Raw genomic sequence first — 21,209 nt, forward strand, 5'->3', positions numbered from 1 at the left:
GCTTATGGTATTTGCTAAATGAAGATTTTATATGGCCTTCCAAACATTTCAATTCTGTTACATAGGAAAGTATTCACATATTATGTGAACATACACAGGTAATAACTGTGTTTGAGTATCTACCCACCTGCTCATTTGCAAATTACTTTCTAAGTTAAATCAACCTTATCCTCTGTACTTTTCCCTCAGCTAAAGGACGTTTTTCTGCCCATTATCTGCTTCTTAGTATAGAAGATTTAGAGACCTTCTGGAGTCCCTTGTCAACAGAATCCGTTTCACCAATACGGTCCTTTGCAGCAAAAAAGCAATGCACCATGAAAGTATTAAATACAAGAGTCACCAAATACTCTTTTCCATCCAAAATGATAGCCGCAGCATATAAAGGCATGATGGCAGCAAGTGTAAGATGAAATTCTGTGCAAAACCTGAGCACATACCCGTGGTCTGTGACAGTTTTATGAAATGTCTCTGTCACTCTGAGCCTGTGCTTTGACTGTAGTTACCCGTGTTAATTAAAACAGAGAAAGAAAGGGGTGACAATCTGTGCAACCAAAGCTGCGCTCCTCAGAGCCTGAGCCTGTGTAGTGCAGAGGAGCCACTGCATCACCTCTCAGCCAGGGACTGCAGGGATCACCCCCAGCAGCATGGGGCAACGGGGAGGGAGGCAGCGAGAGCAAACACATAGACAGAGGGTGGGGGAAAGGGTCAGTAATGTGGACAGCAGAAATAATGGTTATTGGCAGGTCAAGGGGGGAAATGGGTTTACTTTTCAAAAGCATCATTGACTAATATAGAAACTTTTTAGTTTAGCCCCAATTAAAATTTTTTGCTGCACAACACTACTCCTGAGAGCAGGTCAGGTTGCTGATTAATAAGTCCTGCCTCCTTAATGTTTCTCTGCTAATTTAGAAGCGCCATGGAGCAGGTCTTACAAAACCAAAAAAAACCCAAAGAACTGTCCCCAACCCGTACAATCTTCAAAAACATATCTTGTTTCTGGTACACCTTAGAACTTTCTAAGCTTCTTACAACAATGTTGAGCAAGTGGGGGTGAAGGAGGGGGGTGGTGTTTATAAAGCCTTCTTAGAACCATGTTGGTTGTATTTTCAGACTCGTTATTCACTTCCTCCACTCCCAACTGAAGTTGCTGGGGCCACTGACTCAGAGGACAACAGGTCAAACTCAAAATCCTTGCATTCAGTGCACAGAAGTCGGCACTATGCAGGTTCTCCACCTTGTTGTGTCTTAAAACAGGATGGGCTGAGAGTTTTAAATCATTCTAAGGAAAGCAAGTACCAAAGTCTTTGGGCTTTAGAAAGAACTGATTGGCTTCTTTAGATGCCTTTAAAAAGCCAAGATTTAATCATTATCTTCACCATCATTTTTATTTATATATATACACACACGGACATATAAATATATATGCATACATAGAGACGCACGGTACTCTAACCCCCCGAGTATTGCTCCTCACTCAGATTAGCCTGACATCTTGTGGCTATAAAGAACATAACACCCAGTTTAACCAAACATCTGAAGGCCATTCGGATGCACATAAGCATACTAATGCTTGTGTAGTTTATGCAAACACAAAACAGCTCTTGAGCAACACAGGACAATTATTTCATTTAATTAGATGTGACGTGGTGTCAGCATCGTGTTCTGATAAGACAAGCTGGCATAGAATTGTACAGGCAAACCACAGTTACAAATAATGCAGAGCTTTGGTTAACTGAACTACAGCAGACAATATTTTGCTCAAAACTATATACCTATCTAATCCGAAATAAGAATTTTCAGGATATCTGCAGTTGTTCTGATATTGCCATGCTAAATATTACTTTGATTTTTGTCACAAGAACCAAACCAAGAGCTGAACATTAGTGCAACAGACTACATGGGGAAAAGAAATGTCTTCTCAGACAGGAAGATAGATGGCTAACAAAGAGCAGTTTTGCCTATATACACAGGCAGAGCATGGGTACATGCATGGCAGGTGAAAGGGGAAACATCCGTCCTATGAAGAGTAGTTGCTTTTTCTTTTCCTAAAAAAGTTGGTCTATTGATTCATTTTCAAGAAAAATAACTTGAATCTCAGGAGAAGAAAAATATTCTTCCTCCTAGGAGTATTTGCTGCACTGTCTGAAGAGGTTTGACACTCACCTCCTGTTCTCCTTTTTGGCATAGAGAAGAACAAGCAAGCAAAACACAGAGAAAATAATCTGTGCAGTTTGATTAGTTTCCACACCAGATGTTCCCACATATATTCACATCTCCCCAACTCTCTTTCTCCAGCCAAGAGTGTGTGCAGCTGGTAATTCTGTAGTCAACACCAAAGCTATTTAACAGCACTATTAGCAGGGGGGGGCTACATAATGTATCCCACCACTCTTCTCTGGGGGCCTGCTCCTGTTCCCATTAAAGTTATGGCATCATCACACTCATTGTCTTCAAAGAGAGACAGGAAACATTGCTGGAAAAATTTTTACTGCTTTGTTACATACCTGCACTTTCATCTCTTCCAGACTATGATTTCCATTTCATTTTCTTGCTGGTAGAGTAAGGCACTGCAGCCGTTCACTGACCAGCTCTGGGTTTTCATTCTTTGTGAATTTCAGTGCCAAACAATTTTTAAAAGAATCACAACAGATAAGAACCATTGCTTGTTTGTTAATTAAGTTTTAATGACCATAGATTTCAAGAAAAGGCAACTACAAAGTTGCATCTCATTAATGTACCAGTGACTCAATAAACCCCAAAGATGGACATCAGTGTTCCTTGATGAAAACAAGTCATGGGTTCAGGCAAACTCCCCCAGGGCAAGGACTGCCTGGAAAGTCAGCCCCCCAGCTTTCAAATGGATACTGCACCAGAAATTCTAAATTCCTAAATCATCTCCTGTTCATTAAAAAAAAAAAAAGTTCTTAATACTGGCAGAAATGCTGCCATAACCTTGGAGCTTTGGGGTTTGTTCTAATTGCTCTGGTTGCAAGTGAGAGCTTTACTGTAAGATGCAGAAAGGAAAAATTTACTACTCCTTCATATCTTATTAGAAGAAAATTATAAGGTTGTGTACATTTGCATTTCTAGGAACTCAGCATCTGTGCAAATTTTGCAGCCAGTTTGTCTTCACAACTTCTGTGTCTTGTTGCAGAAGACACACAAGTGGGATTCTTCCATAAAGGATTTATGCTTTCTTGATGCAAATTAAAGGTGATCTGAGATGGAAACATGCTGGTGGAAGAATTGCTGTAACAGCTGGGAAGAAATCATTCTGTATACCCACAGTGCTATCCATGCGGATTTTTTGCTACTAGGTTCTCAGTGTGTGCATCTGAGGACCAGTCTTTTCCATGTGGATGATCACTTGGAAAATAATGTTAAAGATGACCGAAGGGACGGGTTATCAGCTGAAAGATGTTACTCTCCAAAAGGGCCATTTTAAATGTTTAGGGGTCAGGTTAGCTAGACTACCCTACATAACTAAAAGCACAAGTAAGAAACACTGCTTTTAGAAGGCAAGTGATTACAGAAACTGGTGATTTGAGAAGGAGGAATGGTCTGTACCTACCTCTGAACTCCCTGTAAAGAGACAAGATGCAGTACTGCACTATACCAGCACAGTAGGATTGGGTGAGAGCTGACAACTGACTGTCAAAGGACAGCATGGCTTCGCCAGGTACTACTGGGAAGTAGGAAAGTACGTAAAAATAGGACACACTGATAAAGTAGTCAGAGGGGTCTGGGATATGCTTCCCTCAAGCAGCATAGGGAGATGCAGAAAGGAAGATTAGCAAACCCAAGCCTCTCATCCTGAAAGGGACAAGCCATAAGCAGAGGATCTCTTCAGAACAAAAGTGGCAGTGGACATCATACAGGTCTCCTGAAGCCTTAAAGGGACGTTATAAGTACAACCTGCTCAGATAATTAGATGTAAATGGTCATACTGTTCATTGCTGGTTTGGACTTGAAATGTCACAACGTTTAAACACACTCCTGTGGTGACTGCTACTACAGTATAGAAGTCTTCTGTAAAACCAGGAAGAAAATGGAAAGGACCCATGAAGTAAAATAATCCGTTGTTTTCCTTCTCCTTGTTGAATGAGGTGAAGAAGGGCAAAGCAGCACAGAATTAAAGGCAAACTGCATGGTTAACAATGTCTGTATACTAATCACTGAAAGTAGAATTCATTCATTTCCTGACTTTGCTGAGTTCTGCCACTGACTTCAATGCAGCCTCAACTTTGTCCTGAAAATGTATCAATTCAAATGCTGTGAGAAAATGGAGGCTTGCCAGTGTGTTAATACGTGAGGAAGACTGCATAACCTCAGTCTTAAAATAAATAAAAAGTCTTTGCCATAAGAATTTTTCTCTTCATAGGGAAATAAAATGTATTTGCATCATACCAGCACAGTAGCTTAATTCCCCTCCCTCATACACAGTTGATGAAAACTCCCACTCTGCTTGTTATAACAGATACAACACCTGGGCCTGTTTCAGCTGTATTAGTGGAACCTGATTTTTAAAGTTCCAAAGATGCAGATATGACATGGGATTCCCAAATGCATCTGAATACTCTAAAATGTGGCCCCCAGGTCCACTGGCAATGAAACAAGACACAGGATGTTTTATCATGTTCCAAAACATTCTTGAGAGGCAACAAGTGAAAGAAAACATAACATGAGCAGGATAGTAGGGGTCCAGCAAAGCAAAGGATATTTTGCACAAGCAGAAACAGTGCAAGAAAATATCATTGGGTCCCTTCCTCCCAGTTATCAGAAAGCTTTGTCATCAAAAACGCGTAGAAAGACTGTATGGCAACCAAATGCTCCCCCTTGCACTCTCCTCAGCAAGCTCATTTCAGTTGCAGTTATAAAACATGAACATAAAAAGACTTCAATGAACCCAGGAGAGAGCAGATGTTAATTATAGCAAAATTGTTATCAAAGCCAAACTGAAATTGTTTTGGTTTGGTTTTGCATGATTAGCTCCGCAGCACTCCCAAATAGTGTAAACTCCAGCATGTGCAAACTCTGACCACTTGACAAAGATATATGTGGACTTGCCCATCCTATGTAACCGAATGTCACCCACGTAGTTATTAGCAATTGCCCTTAAGCTAATGCATCATATGTCTTTTTGACAAGAGTAATGGCTGGGTTCTGACAAAGAATAATTACCATTTCAATTGAAAATGTTAAAATATAACCAAAAATCAAACATGAAATTACTAGTGAAAAATGTAGGAGAGATGACAGAAGCGTATAACTTCACTGGAATTATCAGTAGCTTGACTGACCTTAATTTAGTTCTAATAAGCATTCAACACAGTACAAGCCACAAAAGCAAATGGACATGGTAGCACTTTGAGACTAGGGTGCCCTCAGTGCCCAAGGAGCTTCACACCAACCAGGGAACAGCAGTGCTCCTAGGGAGTTTCCGTTCCCACCAAATCTAGGGCTTAATGACTTTTTCAGTTTTAAACTGATTTTAAACTATCAAGCTATTGAAAACACTGAAGCTATACAGCGTACCAAAATGAGGATGGCCATGTCCTCCAGGGCCAGCTCCTGTGCTCCTCCAGCACACCCTTTCTGGGAAGTAACGAAGAGGGCTGAACAGTAAGTACTGCAACTATCTCCTTCCAAACCTCAGACTTCTGCAGTATGCCATTGTCTCACTTTCAGTAATTGAAATTAAGCTCTCTAAATATTCCAATCAATTACTTTTTGATTTACTGCCTTCCATGGCATTTTCCTCTTTCATTTATTGGTGTACTTGACTTGCATTTCCTACAGGGACATTGCATGCTAGAATTATATGTCATTCTTTTAAAATGTCTCTTGCCTTCCAGTACAAGTTTAGGCTGTACCCTGTAGGGTGCCCCTGAACTAATCTCTTCTCTCCCCAGTCCTAGCAGAGATCTCTGCCTCTCCGGCTAGCAGTTTTTCCACCACAGCAATGATTAAAATATTGATCAAAAGCTTACCCTGAATCCTGTCTCTATAGGACTGCACTAAGCATAACAAGTTAACAGACTTAACATCTTCCAGCATGCATTTAAAACATAGTAGTGTCTGATTTCCTGCATTCAAATGCACTGGTTGTAGTCCTTGTCTCCCTCTGAGGTATAATGGATACAAATCATAAGTGGACTTTGCCCATGTATCTGTAGTACTGGGCAATCCACACTTCGGGATTGTTTTTTTTTATGCTGGCCACCAGTCACTGCCAAACAAGTCAGAAGATCCTTGTGCCAGCTGTGGGGGAAATGGGTGACAGAAATACCATTAGAGCAGCTCTTCACAATCCACTGACTTATGCTTCACCTTACTGATCAACTGTTACTTGTTCTGCAGTAGCTGGAAACTTAGGTGTTTTTCTAAAAGTGAATTTAAAATATCCCTTTGCATTCTACCCAGATTTCAAAATACTCTGCCATTCAGGACCACTGCTTTGTCATTGTCACTCACATAGATCGGGTTTTTTGCGCACACACAGCCCTTGCCCCACCCCTCACAAATATCACACTTTTCTTCAGCAATAGAATTCTCAAATTCTCTAAAACAATCAATTTCTAACATCATTATGAAGAGGGAAACCTTAAAAAAGAAAAAGCCTTTGGGGTAGTAATCTCTTCACTACAAGTATCTACTTTTCCCATGTATAAACACTGTAGAATATATCCTTAGGTCTAAGTATGATGTTACTTATTAGTTTCTGGTACTTTACGAACAAGGAAACCATGCCTACACTGTATTGATAAATCACAAGGCCAAAGCAAGAGAGAGTGGGGATTTTCTGAAATTTTAATTAAACCTAAGAGAATCAATAAAACCATTTATTTAGTTCTAGCACCTGTTTTTAGGCGATAATATCATCATGCTACTGCTTGTTTAGTTTTATGAGAAATTACATGATCTGTTCAGCTGCGCAAAGACTATTGATTTATATGTAGAACCAGGCAAAAGTACTGGCTGATTACAAGGGATTCACAGTTACTGTGAACAGTGTCTGTAAACAGTCACCCAACTCCAGTGTAACATATCAGCATGCCTCAGAGAAAGCAAGCTAAACAAATCAACAGTTCATATAGCACATAGGAACCACTAAACCACTTTCTTTGTCAGGTAATAAACTTTCCAAGTCTGACAATGTAAATAACACAAGAGAACACATGCTTTTCAACAGCTCCTAAAATTAGGGAAAGGGAAATAAGAGAAGAGGAAAATAAAAGAAATTTGATAAACATCATCACTTACCATTCAGGCACCTTTCTGCTATATAGCCCTTTCTGTATACCTACTAAGAATTCTTAGCTACATGCAGAATTCTAAAAATATGAAAACACTTATCTAACCACTAACCAGTAAGCACTGGTTCAAGGCACTCCAGGGAGCAGCACTCAAGTGGTCAGCAGTTTTTTGGCACTGAAAGAAAGTAAATCTGCCCTTGACCATTTCTGCCCATACTAGAAGAAGGAAACATAGTCTATGCAGGTGGCATCTTTTGTCACAGCCATTACCTGGAGAGTTTACAACTTTTTCTCTATAGGATTTAAACAGATTATCTTCGAATCCTTGTTGATCATTTCTGCAATACCCATAAATTACAAATTCCCAGCAATATCTATTGTGTCTTTAAAAGTGAACATCATCTTATCTGAGACTACACTGCAGTATCATAAAGTTCCATTCAAGTCAGCAAATTGCCTGAGCACCCGTAGATTTCTATTGTCAAGTTTCATACTTCTGTTCACCTAGTTAGTGCATAACATTTCTACAAATAGACCTATAGCTCTTTAGTACTGGTAACTGCATGTTTTTCATTTTAGTATGTTTGGATTGAGATGTAAACTTAATCTGAACCTCCAGAATTTGTTGCCTGTAGGACAGTTGTTGACCATCTTTTATCATTAAAAAAGTAGATAGATAGAAGGTTGCTTCTTTTTAATTCGTAACACTAACATGTTTAGTAAGAATGACATTAGTTTCTCAGTCTCAAGAATTCAAGAACAGACAGAGTAGCCTTTTTTCAGCTAATAGGGCTTTGTTGTCCTTTAGGTAAATTGTAACTGAATCCAACAAAAGTGAAAATACATAGGTTTCTTCTGCATTTACCGTTGGAATCAGAAACCCCAAGCAAGTAATACTGAACAGGAAGGATGCAGTCATCATTAATGCTCCTCAAACTTTCATCAGCACATTCTTCATCCTAGAGAGTTTTGTCAGAAATATCAGGCATCCAAATTCCATAAAGCTGTTCTCAAAGCATTTCCTTTAAAGAACGTCAGAGCTGGGTAAAAGCAATAGATCTTGATTTTTGGTCTACTTTATTTCTGACACTCTAGGATTACTGTAGCTTTTAGGCTCAGGCTTAGGAATGCTTAGCTCCCACTGCAGTAATTGAAGTTGAGGCCTCTGTGCAACTCTGGGGTTATGGCTTTAACCTCAGCTTTCACACATGTGATACAAGGACGCTGACGTGTTCCTCCCTATGCACTGCAGACCAGTTTGCTTGAGATGCATCTGCAATATAATTTTCTGGGCAGTTATTTTATGTGATTGCCAGAGAACTATGACTTACTCTGTGATGGCCTCAGGCACGATCACTGCTAAAACTCATGCAACTGAATAATTCTCAAGAGCACACATCTTGACTGATCCATACGGCTTCAGTTTGCACCAGCCTGTGTCCTTTTGACAATGAAAGGTCCACAGTTACAACTGAACTTATCACTTCTGGTCAAGCTTGAGCTGCTTGGCTATATTCTACATTCCCATGGTGTGTGCTTCAGATATTTTTTTTATCTTAGAAGCTTAAAAGAAAATATAATATGATCCTACTGTTATGCTAGAAAGTGTAATAGTGAATTCTGATCTTGAAAGTAACCCGCTACATTTAAAGGATATTTCAGTTTAGAGTTTTCCCCCCTCCCTATAACAAGCTATTTTGTTGCATGATCACAACAGATCACTTAAGTATAAAAACTGTACAAACTATTTTGATATAAGATTTCTAGAAAGTTCCACTACTCAATAGAATGTTGTTAAAATGAATTTCAGTTCCCTCTTACAACAAAATTCCTCTCAGTCTTGCAAGAAGCCAAACCCAGAGTGTCCTATAAACTCTTACATAAGAAAATGCCACCACTGAGTAGGTGATATGGTGATTTTCTTACCAAATCATTCAATACATGATGTTAATATTTTTCCAAATAAATAAATGAAAAATTCAATATCTACAAGAAATGCTCACTTTTAAATAAACAGGAAATGTTGATTATACTTGATGAAGTCTGTGTTTTGCCACTAAATTTACTACCTGTATTCCATAGAGTTTTGATATACACGCACCATGCTCTGTTACGGGGCTGGAAAGTGTTCTGGGCTGCTTTAATATGTATACTTCAAAAGTTGAAGTTAATGCTCTACTAGGCATTTTTCACGCTAACTATATGAAAAAATACATTAAATGCTTCTTGCACTGGTAAGTATAATAAGAAACTACTGCCCAAGGCAAGGTACTCCTTGTGAAAACCTAACTCAGGCTGGCAAAAAGCCTCTCTGGGTATTGCTTCCTAAAACAGGGATGAGGGGTCAACTGAAGTGTTCTTTTGTTCATGTTGTTAGAGGAGAGGGAGAGGAAGAAAGGAAACAAAAAAGCGTAAGAAACCAGGGAAGCAATATACAAGCAGAGAAGAAAGCCACTAATGAGATTAAAAGGGCGGGGATTTTTAACAACGTATTCACCAGAAATCTTGATCTCTGGAAAGAAAACTGATTCTTGGTCTGGAAAACAGAAAAATTTGAATACTCTTTTTAAGTATATTGGCTACACCAATGAAATACATTGTTATTTCCCCCAATTTCTTCTAAAAGCAGCAAGATTCTAAACACTGGCTAACCACACAGACCACAAAGAATATTCTGTATGCACATCTGAATGCATACTATATAACATGATATTATCATATAGATATAGCTGTAACTTCAAGTGTCTAGATAATATAGTTTATAGAATTTATTAAAAAATTAATACATCAGTAGAGCAAATCCTGACATTTTGCCAACTCTTTGAAGGCAGAGGGGAGCCACATAAGGACACATTAATACTGGCTCCAAAACAAGTAGCCACAACGAGAAGAGGTTCCAGCACCATGTCAAAATTCAGGCTGATGTGTAGAGAATCATGCATATGCTCCAAACACCAGTCACATTAACAGGTTCTGGATTTTGAACCCAGTTTCATTTTATGAGTGGAGACAGGCCAACCTCCAGTGACACAGGGAAGAACGAACAGTGTCACATCACACGCCAATTGTTCTCCAGGCACATTCTGTTATGTCACAGGTTAATCATTGTCACTTCATGCAGCCACACATCACACGGTCTATTAATTATTACTTAATGTCACTACACTACTAAATGGTTTGATGAATTCTATTAGTAATTAGAACTGCTCGTGCAGTAACATTCAAATAAAACTTTTTTCTTCATAGTGAGTTCCTGATGAAGAGCCAGAAAGAGAAAATACCTAGGTTTATTAGTCTTACTGACTAGATGTATTCTATTTGGACTACAGGTTTTCTGTGCTTGTTAATTTATTTCACTGATAACTACAAAATACTCGTGACAATCCGAAAATTGAGACTAAATTCAGCTGTGTGTAAAACAAACCATTGCATCTCTTTATATATGTTTAGAACAGAGAAAAAGGATGTCATGCCAAAAGCTAACACTTATTTGTTATTAATCTAGAAAAAGTCAAACAGAAAAAAACAGAGTTAGTCTTAGCACTAGTATTCAGAACTAAACAAACTGGGTTTGTTTTATAAAAATGTGGTTTCGGATGATTTGAGGGAAGGATGCTTGAAGTCATCTCTTCCTCGGATCTTTCATTTTCCATCTGTTTGGAACTGAGTAGAAAGACATGGTACCTGAGCTGCCTTCCTTGTTAACCTTCCCAGAAATCAATGCATATTTTAAGAAAAGTTTTGATTTTGACACACTGCATATGTTGCAACAGTATGTTCTATCAAAAACAAACTTATAAACTGTAATAATGCTGTTTAGCTCATGCTTCCCACTGTGAACCAACTCTTAAAACTGTGGTTTTACACCATTTTTACACTACTGTGAGATAAACATGAGCCAACTGCATCTTCTGAAGAAACTGTTTTAATTCATAAACATTCAAACTCTTTGCATATTTAGCAGCCTGCTAGCTCGATGTTGGATGTTCACCTTACTACCTTTTGTATATCTTTCCCTCTCTACATCGGTGTAACATTTCCATGGGATTTTGGCAAACACCAGCAGTTGATTGAAGCACTGCACAGCTGAGAGACAATTACAGAAAGGCAGTACAGCAGGAGGTCCGAAAGAACATGTGGTATGTAACTTGGGCATCTTTAACTAAAGTATCCCTCACATATATTTAGCTAACTGTATCTCAAAAACTTCCAGTGTTGGCGATTCCACAATTTCCCCAGACAATCTTGCATTTGTAATTTGGTTCAAACAACGCCCGTTTCTTCATGCTTCTTTGTTAGGCTCTTCAGGAATATTTTCAATGAGACTGTATCTTACACAAAATTTAGTGCCCAAAGCTGAACAAACTACTTCAGTTGAAGCCTTACCAGAAATGAATTAAATAACTTCACATTTTATAGATGATGTTCCCATTACTATACACCAAGACATTATTTACCTTCTTCACAGTAAAATCCTGTTATGTTCTGTCCATGACTTCCTTTTACTTTTCTCCCTCCATCCTTTAATACAGTACTGCTGCTTAGCCAGAAGTTGCCCAGTCTTAACTAGTGTAGTCAATTCTTTCCACCTGCAAATATAGCTTCACAGATATTCTTGTTTAATTGCATCCTCTTTTCTTAATTACCAATTTGTCAGTATCTGAGTGAGTTAAAATCCTGTCCTCCAGCCCACTCACAGCCCATGCTTGCATGACATCATTGAAAGTATTCTGAATATATTTTCTAGACAAGAAAAAGTAGCGTTTGTCAAGAATTTGTTTATGGGGGGAAGGTCACATTTGAAATAGACATCCCTGAGTGCAGTATAAAACTGAACTCCCTGAAGACAGACTGAGACCCTCAAAGATTTGAAAATGAAGAAAGCGCAAGCAGGGAATCATTGCTTTTGGAAGCTTGTTTTTTCCAAAGCCATGGGGTTCATTGGGGTAGTAGGCAGTCTTTTCTATATAAATGTTTTGTATACTTATATGAGTGTTTACTAGCATGCCCCAGAAGATACAAAATAAAAAGGTCTTATTGTATAAATCTGGAGTTATAATCAGACTTCCGTGACAGGAAGACTAAGCCTGAATTCCCATGTTCTGGAGAACGTAGGAGAAAAGGTATGTTTCCCCAAAGTGTGAATCAAAGTTGCAAAGACCGAAAAGCTGTATCTAGATTTTGTTTAGATTGCTGGGGCTTGATTTTCCACAACTTAGTATCTAGAAAAAGTCAGTGACATACTGATTTGAAGAACGATCTGCCTTTTAATCTTCTAATGCCTGACTTTACCTGATCCAACTGGATATGCTTATATTGCTACACAATTGTGAGAACAATAAATCTCTCTTTTTAAAATAAAATATGAATAGAAGACCTGCTATTGCATCCTCTACTTGGGAATAGAACAGCTGATATAATAGGTAATGAAGTCTGATCCTGTCCTTCCCTTAACAATAAAAATTAGTATTACCAGAACAAAAATCAGGCATGATTGGTTTTATGATCTGCCGGTATTTCTCTTCTCTTCTCTCCATGTTAATATTCCTGACAATTTACATACTTATGGGATTAAGCATGTTGACTTGTACACCACACCTCAATTGAATTTGATAAGTCTCTATGATTTTGGGGGGTAAAAAAAAAAAAAAAGAATGAAAAACAGGTTCCTGTTCAGTGTGTAATACATTCAATTGTTATTTCAATCTTTCAATCAAAACACTTAGATGACACCGAAGAGTCACACCCAAAACATTACAGAACACACAGTTCCATGGAATTCAATCTTTCATCCATCACAAAGACAAGACAGTGTAAGTGTAATGAAGCTATATTCAGAGACACCTCAAATTGAATGAATAAAACTGGCCTACAAATTCCTCTGAGGTAAGCATTCCCCTCTCTTACATCAAAACAAAAAGTTTTCTTATAGCCATTCTGAGGAGTCTATCTTAGGCAGTAGGGAAGCAAAGGAGAAAAAGCTCCCAAGCCACTGCGTTCACACTGTATTTAACTAACTGGCCTTTTAAAGGGGAAAGGAAAAATCTCAGGATTCAAAAAACAAAATATCTGTGAGAAGAGGTAGGAAAGGTGTTTTGTACATCACCTGCTAACTTAGTAGGATGGGGGCCTCCTGGCACATTCCACGTTATTAACAGCTTACAAGCTACACAGACACTGACTGTAAAACTACCAGAGAAAAAGGTTCCTTCAATTATACATATTTCGATTAGCCTTACACAAGTAATTATAATCCTAGGAACAATATTGCATCTCCCTGAGGAAGCCTCTTAATTGCTTTGGGAAGAAATACAACTAATTGAAGACAGATTTACAGAGTTATCTGGTAAGACTGGGACCAAGTCCAAGGGTCCTTGATCCCTCTACCACATTAGCAAAGTTTCCTCATATAGAAGCATTAGAGAATTTCTGTTTCCAATCCAATGCTATCAATAGACATTTAATATTTTGGGCAATCATTCAGAAAAGTTATCACACACCAGGTGGTTTCTAACACATATGGTATCAAGTTTTTACTTCTTGTTCTCTGATCTTTTCTATTTATGTTCTTCCTAAAGCCACATATTATGCTATTAATATAAAAACACATTTCTGAAAGAAGCAAACTAGCCTCATGACCCTTGGCAAACAGCCACCTCCAAACCTGCCATTTGTTGTAACTATGAGTTTACTTAAGGTCAGATTGCAACATTTTAAAATGAACTCACATGTTTTGTGAAAAGCACATTAGCTGGTAAAAAACTGTAACTCAAAGTCACCATAACTCAAACATTTCAGGTGGCTTATTAAATAAAATCTAACTTCACAGTCATGTAAGCAGCAGAGATCCTTATAATGAATGGGCAGAATACACTGCAGCAGATCAGGAATTATAAAACTAAATTAGAAACTCAAATCTCATTTGCTATAAAAACAAACAGCACTCTGTTCTTGAAAAGGAAGTTGCTGAGATAATGCAATGAATCACCCTTCTGCAGTCAATTTCTGATGCTAAATCCTTTCTATAGTTCTATTAGCTAATTATACATGCATCGTACATTTCAGCATTTTGTGAAAAAGTACGTACCATTAACAGCTCATCTCACAGCTTTATGAAGTTACTCAAAACTACCCCTCCTCCATATAGTGGACATCTAGGTAAGAGCTAAAATTCCATGGCACGTTTCAAGAAAGGCTAGAGAATGTATTGACGTCTGTATCTTAAATGAACACATTCCAAGATTCAAAGTTGTATGCCAGTGATGACCCCACCTGAATTTGATGAGAACAGCTACTATTGTGGCTTGCTAAAGCACGGTGCGTTACATATACACACAGCATCTCTGCCGGTTGTTTTACCTTTATGCCTGCTGTACTGGGTCTGACCAAAATGGCATTAACTTTCCTCATACCAGCTCTTACCCTGCTGTATTTCAGATCTGCGACTGAAACACTGCTGACAACACACTGATGTTTTAGCTATTGCTGAACAGTGTTGCATTGCATCAAGTCCTTCTATGTTTCTTACTCGGTGCCCTCACACCCCAGGGAATAGAAGCTGGGAGGGGACACAACCAGGTAGATGACTCAAACTAACAAAAGAGATATTCCATGCCATATAACATCATCCTCAGCAAGAAAATGGAGAGGAGTGCTTCCTCTGTCACTCAAATGGAGTAAGCAAGTGCTCTCTGCACAGAAGAACTTGAGTTTCAGATAAAATAGTAATGTAAGGTTCTCAGCAGCCCCGTTCGTAGCAAAGAGACAAGAGTTCATTTACTGTAGTGTCAATACAGTTGGTGACAGTGCTAATGCATAAATTATATTTGCTGTTGCAGCTCTTTTTCCAAAGTGTTGGCAACATTGATCATGAAATAGAAACAAACATTTTTGCAATGAACATCAAAGTCAACAGAACAAAACCCGGGTCTGAGGCTGGGTATTTTGTATAAACAAGCCCCACTTTTTTCTTTTATAGACAGCACCTCTCTCTCCGCTTTATGAGCTGCTAAAACCTTGAGAATAAACCTTTTCTTCCCCTTCATACAGCATCTAGAGTTTGCCTGTGAGGCAAAGGAGAAATATATCCTGGTTGGCATAATTTTCATTGTTCAAGTTAGATTGGTTTTTTTCAAGCTGAGATTTTCAAATAAGCTTCCAAGCCTTATAACTGAAAAAATTATGCAGAACACAGTCACAAGTGGTTCTTACGCCCTAATTACAGCGCTCTCTCAATTTCTCACCCATCAGACACACATCTCTTCTCGCATATAAGGGGAAGGAGAACGTCTGTGACTGAGTGTGATATTGTTAACAAGAGAATTTAATTGAGAAACATTTTTGCATCTTGCGTTACGTGTGACTCTTAGTTATGTGATATGTTCATGGGTGACAGGAAAATTATGCCTTATATCTGTAGAGATGTGTAAATGCCTCATTAAGTTTAATAATTATCTATTAGAAGGGCAGTTCCACAAGAAGATACCTGCTACTGAAAAATAGAAGGGACACAATGAAACAACACTGCAATTATATCATCACTGACCTTGCTGAATTAATTCAACTGTCCAGAAATATTTTTATAAACATATTAATAATGAATACTGTAAAAAATGCATGGATGGCTTACACCACGAAAAGCTTATCAATCCATGAAATTAGACACAGACTATATTTTCAGATTTGAGCTCAATTAACTGGAATTTGTATGTTAATTCACATATGACAGAGGGAGAAAACAGAAGGTGGAAGAGAAATGACATTGCTATGAAACATGACACATAAAAGGACACTTTTTAAGAACAACTTCTTTTCCATCAAAAAAACCTACAAGTATCATCATTGACAGACAAAAATCAATAGTATATGACTGATTCCACAATATTCTCTATAGCTAAAAAACAAAGCAAAAAACCCCACCACCTTCCTGGATGTGGCAGAAGGCAAATTATCCCAACAGTAAAAAGCTCTCAAGGAAGCTATACTATCCCACTTATATTGACAGCTCAGTTTTACAGCTAAACAAGGATTATACACATCTGGGAAACCAAAACAGAACATTATCAACTTCTGTTCACAGTAAGAAGGTGGTTAAACAAACGAAGTACAACCTTCATACTAGCCAACTAAGCATTTTGACACATACCATTAAACAAAAAATTAACCAGTTTATTATATTTAACATATTTACAAAATAGTACAAATTAAAGTACTGTAACTCCATTATTGCATGACAACAAAACCTCCATACAGGCAAAAGCAGCACATGAAGGAGACACTCCAGCATATTTTGCAAGTCTTTGGTACTCAAAATATAGTTTAAGACGCAGCATTAACTCAATCAATACAGGGCATTAAACACAGACAATGATATGTAGATTTATGCCACCAAAGTAAGTTTAGCTATGGCTTTCATTCTTCTCAAAGGCTGATTACTAGACTCAGGAATTGCTTAAAAGCTTTACAGCAACTTTAGGATGGAGAAACTACTCAAAATTATTCTAAAAGCAAGCTGTTGAAAATGACTGATGTATTTCTCTACTCGAATTAAACTGCCTCTTCTCAGAACTACATGACAACAAAGCACTAAACACTTCACAGGCCTAGAGCCTATTCCTCTACCCCTTGAGCAGGCAAAACTGTGAAAGAATCGACTTTGTCTACTTAAGGAATATAGGATCAAGCTCACAACAGACAATAAAACTGCATGGCAAAACATGATTAAAGACAGTATAGTCTATGCTGCTGTACACATCATTTACAAAATATGTTTTATGCATAATCTACATACTTACAAATGCTCTCAATTGTTCCATCAAGTAACGTACTCAACACAATCACAGTTCACTGATTTTGAGGTAAATCCTTGAAAAGTTAAGAGCATCAGCAGAAATTCATCTGCAAGGCTGAATCTCACAAGTGGAGAATTTCTAATTAGAAGATCCTCTCTTTCACCTGGTCTCAAAGCAGTGTATGCTAGGGGTAAGATGGGTAAGATGGTTGCAGAGACAAAGGAAATTACTGTAAACCCTCTGTGCTGTACTTGGTTCTTCCTGATGGGCAGAAGGAGACCAGAAAGAAGCAAAGAATACTGGGGACAGCAAAAAAGAATCTGAAATTCGTACTAGCAGATTCTGCTCTGTGGATGAACAGTGGATATTATGTTGCTTGTAGAGTGGGAAAAACCGCACTGGTAAATTGTGCAGTGTCTACGCACACTAACTGCAAAATGCCTGTGTGAAAAAAGGACAGGGAGAAGCAAAAGAGAGGATGTGAGACAGGATGAATTAACTTTTCTTGATTGGTCAATGTTACTGTAGAAAGAAAATGCATTTAAGAGCTTTATTTTCTCTGAAGTTTTCAAGACAGATTAGCCATTACCTAAATATTTGAAACTGCACATCTGAAGACATCACCCACATTTATTCTCGCTTATAACTACAGCACTTCTGACCTTCCATAAATACATTAAAACACTGCCTCACCAAGGGGTGCACACCACTTCACAAGGCCTGATATGTCAAGCTAGCTAACCTAGCCACATTTTTCCTTGGAGATGTTCATAGCACTGCAACAAGACCACTCACTCACTGAACTGCTGTTAGCATCTCAGGGAACAAGAGAGAAAAGGGCATGAAGAAGTCTGCAAGTTCCCTTTGTATTACCTCATAAGAGCACAAAAGGTGGTAAAAAGTCCTGCCTAACTAGGAAAGACAGTTTAGAGTTGGAAGCACCAAAGTTCATCTAAATCAATCAAGATGTTAAGATAAAGTTTTGTTCTTGAAAACTGACATCATCTTGCATTAGTATACTCTCCTACAGAATAAATCTACAATATTTATTTAATATTAACCCTGAAAATTTTAAAACTCATCTTGTCGTGACTATCCTCAGTTGCACTTTTATGGTCAACTGCTTAAACGAAAAAACTTCACACAGAAGGACTTGCAGTGACAAAGAAAGGATCCCAGAATTTCACTTTGTGGACTCTTTTTCAAGCAATACCACATCACTACGCCTTTTAAAAATGCTGTCTTTAAACAAATTGTTAGAAGATTTAGGCAGGACCTCAAAGTAGTCAGTTAACTAATTATATATGCATGAATGCTACTCATGTTTACTACCTATTTCCTTCAGAAAGTTTTTGAGAGTGTAAAACTGCTTGTAAGGTGATAAGTAGTTTGATGTTTCAAGACAAGTCTACTGACTATACTTTATGCCCACTGGAATGACTGAACTCTGTTTTCTGCATGCCATGATAAGGAATAACAAGCCTTCATTCTCCTTGTACCATCACAGATGTTAGCTAGAAGAAAAGAGACATTAAATATTCAGCCATAGCTAGTATTCATGGTGTAGTACAGGGTGAAATGAAAAGGAGCATAAAGAAATTTGTTTTCCAGAGTTCTTCTGGGAGGGTGAAGGTTGGACTTTGTACTGATCCCCAGCGATGGCAAACTGGCAGGTTGTTTCTTGCACAGCTCTGGGCAAGATAATAATCTGTCAGCACAAACTTCTGTATAAATCCCAACATTAAGACTGGAAGGTTCAGAGAGACAAGAATGCTGCTTTTTAAATACTTAACAAGACCAATAACACTTTGAAGATATTAAATGTTTACAATCCCTGAAACTGCTGGTCAGCAGAGGAAAGGTTTTAATTCATTCGTCCTCTTCAACATAAGTTGATGGAAACCAGCCCACCTAAAAAGGGGAAAAGCAGAACAAAATAATACATGAGATGCACAGGTTTTTTTAAATGTCTGAACTAGGCAAAACAAGGATGGGTCTGTTCAGTAAATATAAGATTACAAAGATAAACTTGACTGACCTGCCACAGTTAGGGTAAGTACCCTAAATAAAAGAGTAACTTGCAGATATGACAATTTGGAGACTAAACCCCTCCCCATCCCCTCAAAAAAAAAAAAAAAAAAAAAAAGCACCACACAAAAAAAAAAACCCCACCACCAAAACAAAGCAAACTTTTGCCCAAATTGGAAGTCTAAGCATTCAGAAAAAAGTCCAGAAATGCCAAGAGCAGAAGTAGTTTTACTATTGGCAGGATGATGCTATTTTTTGAATGAGCAGTTAAATATTTAACAGGCTTCAGTTAGGTCCAGGGCATTCTCTTACAAAGGAAATAGTGACCAATTTGATTGCATTACATGGAGTTAAATTCCACTGCCACCAACAGGAGTTTTAAATAAGACAGAACTGGAAGACAAAGTCCAGTGTTTTACACTTCGTAAGTTATAATGCCATCTCCATTCTGAAATTAATGATGTGTCAAATAAGGATTATATAAGACATACAGGGAAGCGATGTCATATATTTCTTATTATCTATTCATTTTAGGTTTTTCACTCAGACTTTTTTATATCTAAGTCTATTTAACACTCAAAGACCTCAAAACCAAACGTAAAGCATGATTGGAAGGAGTAACTGCATAAATTTTGTTTTAAACTACCTTGCCAAAATACCTCCAGAAGTGAGTTTATGATCTCAAATCCAGGTAGGGAAAGCTATCAGAAAGAACGTTAGCATATAACAGGGGCATCCTTCAAGATGTGGGTAGGTGCATTAGAATGAGATGCTCAATTTTCTTCGGATGTAAAACATATATAGGATGACCACTATTTTTTCTGCTTCCCTATGTCTCGTCTAATTGACCATTTCACTTAAAGATCATAACCAGGCTCATGTACATTCAAAAAAAAAATATTCTCCAAACTGCATAAAGCAGTAGATCTGGACATCTACTTCAATCAGACTTGCAACTTCCATATCCAGCTTCCAGCCAATCTACTTTTTTCCACCTCGCATTCCTTGACCCTGCATTTCAGCCTTTTTGACATGGAAACAGCAGCCTCAAATACTTCTGACTAATCTGCATTAAAAAGCGATATACTAAGATTGAAACAATATAGCTTTTATAGGTCAAAACTGAAATTTACTTCCACACAAGTCCCAGAGTACTACATTTTTAGAGATCAAAGAAGCAGCCTCCTATAAAAAAGGTGGCTGATTCCATTGCATTGTAGGCTGGCAATGTGGAAAGGTGTGGAAATCATTCAGTGTTAAACTGCTAAACAGACTTCCACAGCATCAGGAACCTAAGCTTTTGACCCCAAATACATGTGTGCAACATAGTTCAAGGAAGTTCAGCTGTAGCTGTACCATTAATCCTGGTTATTTTCCAACCATATAATCTTGCCCAAATAGTCAGCCTGGTAGGTCACATTAAATAACCAATTAATTTAGATGCTGGGAAAGCTGCCTGGCAAGAGTTCTGCCTGGCTCCTATGAAACACAGATGAGAACATGCTGTAACTTGTGAATTTAAATATACAAAGAAGGTTCATGATGTAGGAACACTTTTTTTTTTTTCTTCCACAAAATCACTGTCAATGAAAGCAGAAATGAGACAAAGGAAAAAAAACAAACCAACCTTACCCTTCCATTTACTTCACCTCTCCACCAGCCATTCGCACTCATCTTTGTATAAATTTTTACAACGTCCCCTTTCAATAAGGACAGTTCTCTCATGTCTCTTGCACTGAAGTCATACCTGGCTATGGCAATGCCTATCACCTTCGGGCTTAGCACTGAAATGAAACAAGTATTAAGGTTTGTTAATTGAAGGCTACTACTGTACTGTACTTACAGTACTTACAGTACTGTAGAATAGAAAACAATGATTTCACAACCACATACGCTGGCATTCATTTTATGCAAATGTGTAAGCATCTGCACTACACAGATCAAGAAGGTTTGAAAACAGGTGAACGGTGTAAAAGTTGAAGGGATTTTATGTGATTTTTTTTAAGTTTTTTATTTTTAGAAAAAAGTCAAACTAGATGAACAGTAAATAAAATATCTCCCACCCCAAAACTGCTAAATACATTTGCAATTATTGTATTTGTGCTTCGTAGTAAAACTTGCTGCCAGTTACATG

The 21,209-nt window shown here is 38.0% G+C and overlaps 1 protein-coding gene across 4 annotated transcripts in view; it reads right to left on the reverse strand.

Annotated features, from left to right (window-relative positions):
- Positions 1-21,209, reverse strand: part of VAV3 (vav guanine nucleotide exchange factor 3) — a 202,070-nt gene that overhangs the window by 12,047 nt on the left and 168,814 nt on the right. The window contains exons 26-27 of one of the 4 annotated variants that reach the window (XM_074832667.1): positions 20,708-20,859; positions 16,404-18,958 (exon numbers count right to left, since the gene is read on the reverse strand). The exons of 1 other annotated variant lie outside the window; for it this stretch is intronic. In XM_074832667.1, the coding sequence (XP_074688768.1) occupies positions 18,917-18,958; positions 20,708-20,859 (194 nt within the window). In that variant the 3' untranslated portion in view covers positions 16,404-18,916. Of the gene's footprint in view, positions 1-16,403; positions 18,959-20,702; positions 20,860-21,209 lie in introns of those variants that run through there. 2 more of the 4 variants (XM_074832666.1, XR_012624162.1) reach the window with 2 other exon arrangements.

Source organism: Strix aluco, chromosome 8 (assembly GCF_031877795.1).
Source record: "Strix aluco isolate bStrAlu1 chromosome 8, bStrAlu1.hap1, whole genome shotgun sequence".
Lineage (NCBI taxonomy): Eukaryota > Metazoa > Chordata > Aves > Strigiformes > Strigidae > Strix > Strix aluco.